Here is a 9516-nt window from a genome sequence, read left to right on the forward strand (position 1 = left end):
CTAAGGACAATATTGGTTTCTCCCAGGACCGCCGTAGAAGAAGTAGACACCCCAATCATTAGAAGAGTAGCAATAGGGATTGGAAACGTAAGTGTTAAGGTATTTAGGAGAGACAAGATTATTATTTGCATCAACAATAGAAAGCTCCTTGAAAAAGCTAGCCTTGCCATAACCTTCTTGAGGGAAGTAGCCACTTCCCATGCCTGTTGTGGTGTGTTGCCCATTGGATCTCAGGTTTACTATTTCACCGCCCCACCCAACATGTGTTGCACCAGCATTATTTATGCGATTGAACAAAGAAGCTGGCCAGTATCCTATAGATGTATTCCCAACTTGCATCCACCAATTTCCAGTTTTTGGATCCTGGTCAATCATTATTATCATCATTATAATTGTGTGATTATATTTTACAAAATAGTGGAATCTTATGACGTGGTCCATTAGGGATTCTTTGAAATTTATTAATTGATGGATTGAATTGTTTGGATATCTCAAGGAATATGTGTTCTTCCAAAAGAAAGAGAGAGAAAAAATTAATATATAATTTTTTAGGGATTAAGTTGTAATCGAGTTATATAGTGTAGGGGCCAATGGATTAAATGGCTAAAACTTGAGGACCTAAGTCTACCTAAGGATGTTCAAAACTAATCCAAATAGACATGAACTGATCAAAACTAATTACAAATAAGATCTGCTTTGTTTTTTTATTTCAGCAAAACTGATTTGTTTGGTTTAATTCAGGTTTTTATCTCTTGAACTAAACTAAACCAAGCTTTATTATAATTATTTTATATATTTTTATAAATTTATCAAAAAAAATTTCTCAATCCCAAATTTAGTTATCTATATATTACTAGTAAAAAATATGTTACAATTAATTTAATATTGTCTATATTTTTATGATAATTAAATTTTGTAATCAAGTGTTTTAAGGATAAAATATTGGTTTTTAATATTTAAATGTGCTAAATAATTGTTAAAAAATATTCTTTTGTTTTCAAGATATTTCTTTCATTGAAAATATTAATTAATAGTTAAAAATTAATTAGTAAATGTTCACACACACACACACACACACACATATATATATATTGATTATGAAGAATATATAAAAAAAAATCAAATTTGATCCAAAACTAAACTAAACCAAACCAAACCAATTAGAAGAAAAAACTGAATATATCCCACTTTTTGATAAACTAATTGCTTTGGTTCAGTTTGGTTTTTCCTCAAAACCGACCAATGAACAACCTTAGTCTCGCACCAAGTTGAACTTTAAGCAAGAATGAATTGTAACCCAGTTAATACCTTCCTGATGAGGATGGATAATACATTTTGAGAACCACCATAGACAGATGGTTGTAGGCTGCTTCTCACCGCTATTGTGTTATCAACTTGAACAAAGCCAGGCCGGCAGTCGAGGTTATAACATAAAGTTCGATATGAGTCCCTCTGTGGGATGAAAAAGGAATGTGTTAAAAATAATATAATAATTAACAACACAAATACTAATGGCTTGAGGAAAACAAGAAATTATATGTTGGTAAGAAATTTGAACTTACTATCCAGAATGTAAAAAGTCTAGGGTTGTCATCCCCGTATATTTCTGGATAGATCTAATTTTACAGAGAAACAGTAAATCAAGGAATTAGATAGACAAAAAGTAGTGTTCGTTGAAAAAATGTATGAAAATATACTCATCCAGATTATAGAATACCTGCCAACCTGCTTCGATGGACTCAACATAATTAGGAACAGCTTGATTCATAATCCAGATTTGAGAGAGACTAAATTCATTGGATTGTTGAACACGTGGCTTCCAAATGTTTATAGATGCCTTGGCTCCATAATATCTATCTCCTGACACATTAACTAGGGCGTACTAGAGGCACCAGAAGCAACAACGAAAAGAGAAAAATATGTCCAATATTCAAAACATACAACCAAGCATTTAAAAAAAATATGAAGCAAATTACAAGTCTTATATTTTAAGATATTGATAATTAACACTACTATATATATAAGGAAAATAGTAGTAACTCGTGGCCATTTGTAGAGTACAATGATCTTCTTATACTAAATTGTTGAAAAGAATCTGCCTTCAGTATGTCGTCTTTTGTTGTTCTTCTTATAGGAACGGTTCCTTCTGGACAACTTCCATTTTGATGCCACATTTGAGCAATTGGGTTTGATGAAAACTTGCTTCTTTTTGGAAGAAATGTTGGCCTCATCTTCATGTAATAGGACATAATTGGCCTTAGAATTATATTATTGGATAATCCAATAGAACAAAAAAAAAAAAGACAAATTATGATAAATTTTTTTACCTGAATTTTGTGATTTTTCAGTTTTGGATTATCAAAAGCTGGTTGATTTAAAATATGCACGCAGTCGATTACATCACCATCAGAGCTCTGCATTTTATAATACCAAATGTTAGCCCAAATATAATAGTATATTATAATTAAAACCCACAAGTAATTTATCTTAAGTATGAACTTAAAGTACATATAGCCTAGAATATTAACTGCCAAATGCATAAGACAAGATTTAATATCTTTAATTTTTCACATAAATGGTCATCTTCTTTCTTCACTTCGACCATTGCAAACATGGATAGTAAAGGCCCAAACTAACTTCTACAAATATAGTTTTTTAAAAAAAAACAAGAAAATACTTTTAAGAAATTAGTTATTTAAAACAGAAACTAAGTTTTAGAAGCCAAACACACGAACGGATCTAGAGTAGAAGTTAAGAAAGTTTAATAGTGTTGAAGTTTTCTGCTTTGTAGAAACATTCGAATTAAAATGTGAATCATACGTCATCAAAGCCAAATTGTATACCTGAATAGACTTAACAGCTGGTTTATTCTGCTTCTTCAAAAGCTTGTCAACCTCAAGTTCTCTAGCAAATCCTTCATTGCTAGTGGAGGCCCTGGCAAGCACCAAAGACAAGAAGAAGCAGAACAACACACTCACTGTCCAATTGATCTTTTCATTTCCTAGTTTCGCCATTGAAGCTGAGAAATAGGAAGCAAGCAATTATAGGAAAGTTCTCACGTGGATATTCATGAAGACTTGATCGTGCACAAATTTATAGAATGATTCATGCATTTCGGAAATTACTTTTTTTTTTAATTCTGCCTTTACTGTTACGGAACCCCATAAATGATAAATGTTCGGGACCATTTCAGGAAACCCAAACTTAATATTTCGAGTTCTTCTTTTTCGGCCAATCTATTGCCTTTCAAACGTGTTTTCTGTACCAGTTTGAGAAAAATAATCAATCATGCATACTTCACGTATTTTTTGTTTTCAGTCATGTGACCAGTCTCTCAAAGAATCTTAACACCATTTAAGGGGTTCTCTCATCTAAAAAGATTTTCCCTTTTAATTCACTCACTTTGATTTTTATCAAAAACATCATACTTGCCCTAGTATTTGGAGAAATTAATCATTTAGATTCTAAATTTTTTATTCAAGTAAAACTTAATCCTTAAATTATGATTCCATGTAATTTAATTCCTATAATTTTAACTTTATTAAAATTCAATTTCTAATCTTCAATTTTGATGCAATTAAGCCTCTGTAGTTTAAACTATTTAAAATATTAATTGCTATATTTTAAAAAATAAATTTATAAGGACTTGAGTTATTCTTTAAAATTTAAGGACTACTATTTTAAATTATTAAAATGGTATGAACTGAACTGAATTTAGGGACTAATATATATATATATATATATATGCGCGTGCGAACCCCTTTTCCAAACTAGGAGTGGGTTCCAGCCAGGAAAAAACAAAATTGCTTTTGGAAAAAAGGCATCCACGAATTCAGAGTATGGATTTGGATTTGGATTTGGTTAATGATTTAGATCTACTCGATAAGTATTTTAATTATGTCCATTAAATTTTATTAAAATTTAAAAATTTTCATGATATATTTTCTTTTAAAAATTTAAAACAATTTTCATGATAATTAGAACACTCTTTACCCCCCAAACTTTGAATTTAAATAATTTTTAAATATTTCATGACAAAATCTTTGATGAAGAAAAGAGGAAGCTAAGTAAGCACCTAAACGAAAGTTCTTAAGTGGATATTTATCATGACTTGATCGTGCCCAAATTTAGAGGACTACTTATGCTTTTCGGAAATTACTAGATTATTCGTTTTCTGGAAATTATTTGTTTATTTGTCTTCCTTTACTTTCACGGATCACCATAAATATTTTGGACCATATACGCGGAATCATTTGTGGGAATAGCCTAAATTAATAAATTTTGAGTTCTTCTTTTTCAACCAATCTAGGCTGAGCTTTCATGTTAGAGCGCTAAATAGGCGGGCCCAACACTTATGAGTTTGGCCCATATAAGCTGATGCCGGAAACTTGTTTATTTGTCTGCTTTTACTTCCATTATCAACATCATAACTTATTTAAAATGAAATTATTTATAAAATTATCATTTAAATAATTAAGAAATTTTTTCTTATGAACTATTTTTTAAATTTTAAATTAAATAAAACCATTCAAAATATATTTAGAAAATTAAATTTCTTCTTTTAAATATAGAATGAAGAATAAATTATATATAAGATCTAGAAACAAAAGGAATGATAATGAAAATTTGTTAATTTTAATTATTAAATTATTTTTAATTTTTTATTATTCATAATCTTTGTTTAGACCTAGTTCATATTTATCAAGAATGATGTTATTAAGCTAGTATTTTGATATGATATAATTAAAATCTGGATGGGTTTCAACCCAAAAAAAAAAAATATTGATGTGCGATTGCTTTCATTTATAATTAGGCTAAAATATACATAGATACTTACTTACTTTTATGATATCTAAAGTCAAATTTGTTTAAAGGATAGATGAAAAATAATTCACAATACAAATATTCTAAAATTTGATATTTCAAATTCAAATTTTTGTCATCATGTAAAGAAGTTATTGATAAGATTTTTATAACTGATTATTATAAATTTTCAATAAGCACATAAAACATCTCTACACTACAAAATATTTATGAAATTAAATGCTAAGAAGAATATGAAAAATTATTCATATCCACCTTATTATTATGGGAAAGAGAATGACTAGAGGTTAGATCATATATGAGATTCCTGTAATTATACTGTATTGTTATTAATCAGTACAAAATTTTTCAAAATGACTATTGAAAAAATTTATGTCATTAAAATTAATTTTGTATTAAAATGTTTTTTAAGATAATTGAAACATTGTAGATAAAATTTATTTTTAAGAAAAAAAAGAGAAAAATTTTACCATTTTTAGAGAAGATAAAAATTTATTAATTTTTGAGGAAAATATGGAGAAGATAAAAGTAAAGGTAAAAAACATAACATAATACAATTTGATGAATGAATAATATGCTTAATTAATGGCATTTAAAAAATTAAAATTAAAATTAACATTTTTCTTAAATGTTTATAAGAAAATTATTTGATAATTAAAATTTGATATTTGTTTTATTTATTAAAAATATCATATAACTAATCATATAAACATAAATTAGTTTATCATACTAATAATTTGATATATGTGTGTAGTTAAATTACATACACACACAGAGAGATGTGTGTGTGTGTGTGTTGCAATTACAAAAACGTTAAGCATAGAGGTTGCTTAAATTTGGTATTATTTGAATTCTGTAACATTTGTGAAATACATTAGAAATAGAGTAACATGAAAAATTGTGTACCCTATTTGTTGAGTTGTTTTTACTTTTTTTAATGTAAAATAAATCTCACGAGTTTCTCATCAGAGAGAATCTATTTCCGAACACGTTTGATGCATGCAATGTTCATTCCCGTGACTTTTAATATTAAAGTTGCCAAGTATGAAATAATATTTACAAGAAATAATTAAGGTTTGGTGTCAAAGTTGGGAAAGTACTTTGATTGTGGCTGAAATATTTGACTGGGGATTATGAATGATGAACTTAGTTGAGAAATTGAATGGATGTGTTATGTGTGTATGAAATGTCCGTTAAGTGACAGCGATGTTGTAGGTCCTCCCTACTATACCGGTATAAATGGATTAGGAGCAAAAATATTTATAAAATAATATACTACGTTGCTACCCAAAAAAAATAAAGTACATTATTTTATAATATTTATAAAATAAAATAGCACAGGATAAACAACGGTGAATATTAGCAACATTGATAATTTATTTAACTCAAGGGGGACATGAATTACATGTATTCAAATTTGTTCTAACTGCTAGAAATTTTACTTCAAGTATAACATTTTATTTTGTCATGCATCGCAGCCACATAATACAATTTGATTCAAAACACATTTTGAAGCTACCTTGGCTCTTATCTCTCTCTTCTCTTTGCTACCCAGGTCATCTCAAACCCTCCCCTCCCCTCCTGGATATGAAGTGTGACAAAATAAAATATTGTTCTTAAGATTTGTACTAATTTAGATAAAGAACACATGTATTTCTTCATTTACACTTCATGTCAAACAAAATTTTAAGTATTTCAAGGGATAAAGAAATTTTTAGTACCTCAAGTTTGTATTAATTATTAATTCGGTCTTTTAAGTTTAATTTTTATTAATTATCTTTGCCATCCGGGGAGTATAATAATGATCCAGGAAAATGAGGGATGATCTTCTTCACAAATTTTTTGGATAGAATCTGCCCTGAATATGTCATCTTTTGTTGTTCTTCTTATGGGAACGGTTCCTTCTGGACCACTTCCACTTTGGTGCCACATTTGAGCAACTGGGTTTGATTTTGAAAAATTGCTTCTTTGTGGATGAAATGTTGGCCTCATCTTCATAGAATAGGACATAATTGGCCTTAGAATTATTTTGTTAGAAAATCTAATAAAACCAAAAAAGACACGTTAAGAAAAATTATTTTACCTGAATTTTGTGACTTTTCAGTTTTGGATTATCAAAAGTTGGTTGATTTAAAATATGCACGTAGTCGATTATATCACCATTAGGACTCTGCATTTTATAATACCAAATGTTAACCCAAATATAATAGAAAAGTATAATTAAAACCCACAAATAATTTCTTCTTAAGCACACTCAGACAAAAAAAATACCATATTGCTTGATTATATATTCTATTATATATAGCCTAGAACATTAACCGCCAAATATAAATAGGATCTAAAATTTATTCAAATTACCCAAAAAAAATTAATACATATTTTTTTATATTGTAAATTTTTAATCATGTAAATGTATTTATTTAGTAATTTTTTAAAAAAATTAAATACATGATTAAAATATTATTCAAACATGCAGTAAAAAAATTTATGAAATAAAAATTTAATATAATAGATTATTCAATATAATTTACCTTTATTTTTTATTTAAAATTCATGAATTTTAATACAAATGTTTAAATTATATATTTAAATATTAAAAAAATTATATAAATTGAGAGAGTATTAGACAACTAGGTCATAAGGAAAAATTAATAATTTTAATTTTTTAACATGGTTATAAATAAAAAATTAAATATTTCAGAACTTTAATGGAATATTTCCAGCCGTGTTAAAGATTGGACTTGAGTGTAGATTTTAAAAATAGGAGAAAAGTCTATGTAATTTTAGTAAAATAAAAGAGGGGTCACTGTATTTTACTCAATAAATAATTAGTAGTTTGTTTCACTGACTTTGACTTTTTCCAGAAACAGCTTAATGGCTGTGGTATTTGTAGAAATTAATCACTCAAGCCGTACAGTTTTGATTCAGTTAAAACTTATTTTTTAAGTTATGATTCAGTGTAATTTAATTTTTATAATTTTAACTTGATTAAAACTCATCAATTATCTGTACTTCAACTTAATGCAATTAAGTATATGTTGTTTAATCTATTTAAAATATTAATTTTTATATTTTTTAAAAAATGAAATTTTAAGAACTTAAGTTATTCCTTTAAATTTAAGGATTAATATTTTAAATTATTAAAATGACATGAAGGGAGCCGAATTTTGGGACTAGTGTTAGTGTGTGCGTGTTCCCAACTAGGAGTAGGTTTTGGTGATCTGATTGGTTGCTATTAAATATTAATACTACACTGTTTCCTCAAGCTTACTCATGGAGTTAGGTTAAAAAGGACTCAAAGAATTTGTGGCCAGAAAAAAAATTGCCTTTGGGAAAAAGGCTTCCACGTGTTGTGAATTCAAAGAATAAGATTGGATTTGAATTTAGTGAGTAATTTAAATATACTCATTCAATAAATATTTTAATTATAATCACTAAATTTTATTATTATTTAAAAATTATTAAGATATATTTTTTCTAAAAAATTTAAAACAATCCTTAAAATAATTATAACACTCTTTATCTCCTTAAAAAAATTTGAGTTTTGGTTATTTTTGAATATTATGCAGCAAAATCTTTCATAACCATTGAAGCAGGAAAATACTCTCTCTGGTATAACACATAAGCATTTTCTTTCAACTAATTTTGGTTTAAAATATAAAAAACTTATGACATGTAAATTTTTTTTTCAACATTTTACTCCTATTTATTAACTTAAATCCTTTTGTAAAGTTATTTCTAATTCATTATGAAGTGCATTTGATAATTGAGATTAAGGGTAAAAAGAAAAAAAAATAATATATACTTTGATAAGAATAAAAGCTTTATTCACATGCAAATTTATTCTAAAATTACTTATATTTGAGATCAGAAGGAAATGGATGCGAGCACCTAAACAAAAGTTCTCAAGTGGATATTCATCTTGACTTGATCATGCAGAAATTTATAGGACCACTTATTCTTTTATGAAATTACTAGATTATCCTTTTTTGGGAAAATATTTGTTTATTTGTCTCCCTTTACTCACTGTCACGGATCAGCATTAATATTTTGGACCTCATGCGGAATCATCCGTGGAAAAGCCTAACTTAATAATTTTGAGTTCTTCTTTTTCAGCCAATCTTGCCAAAGCCCAACATTTATGAGTTCGCCTCATGCAGGTGGAGGCCCAAAAACTTGTTTATTGGTCTAATTTTACTTTCAGATATCAAAACTGTTGAAAAAAAAAAGAGAGGTTTTTTGGCTGCAAAAACGTGTTGGTACAAAAAGGTGGCGACATTTTGTCATTACAAAAAGCTTTTTTTTTTTGTATAACACAAAAAAAAACTACTTTTAATTATCACTGTTAAAAATGAGCTTTTAAAAGATATTTTAAATTGTCTTTATTATAAGTAAACTTTTGACGACAACTTTTAATAGTTGTCTCCAAAATCATTAAGAAATTTATAAAACTATCATTTAAGTGATTAAAATTTTTTTTCTTATGAATTATACATTTTTTAAAATTTGAAATTAAATAAAGCCATTCAAAAAATATTTAAAAAATAAATTTCTTCTTTTACATATAGAATGAAAAATAAATCATATACAAGATCAGGAAACAAAAGGAATGATAATGAAAATTTGTTAAATTTAATTATTAAATTATTTTTTAATTTTGTATTATTCATAATCTTTTTTTAGACCTAGCTC

General features: G+C 27.2%; 1 protein-coding gene across 1 annotated transcript; it reads right to left on the bottom strand.

Moving 5' to 3' along the window:
- LOC129314159 (uncharacterized) lies at nt 1-1425 on the bottom strand (the record flags this gene model as incomplete). The annotated part of the gene is made up of 2 exons (XM_054957526.1): nt 1-363; nt 1309-1425. Coding segments are annotated over 2 exons (480 nt in total), but the record flags the coding sequence as incomplete, so codon positions are not given.
- Nucleotides 1426-9516: the final 8091 nt, after the last annotated feature.

The sequence above is a fragment of the Prosopis cineraria genome, unplaced genomic scaffold (genome assembly GCF_029017545.1).
Source record: "Prosopis cineraria cultivar Desert tree isolate PC_DT_omini unplaced genomic scaffold, ASM2901754v1 PC6, whole genome shotgun sequence".
NCBI classification, from domain to species: Eukaryota; Viridiplantae; Streptophyta; class Magnoliopsida; order Fabales; family Fabaceae; genus Prosopis; species Prosopis cineraria.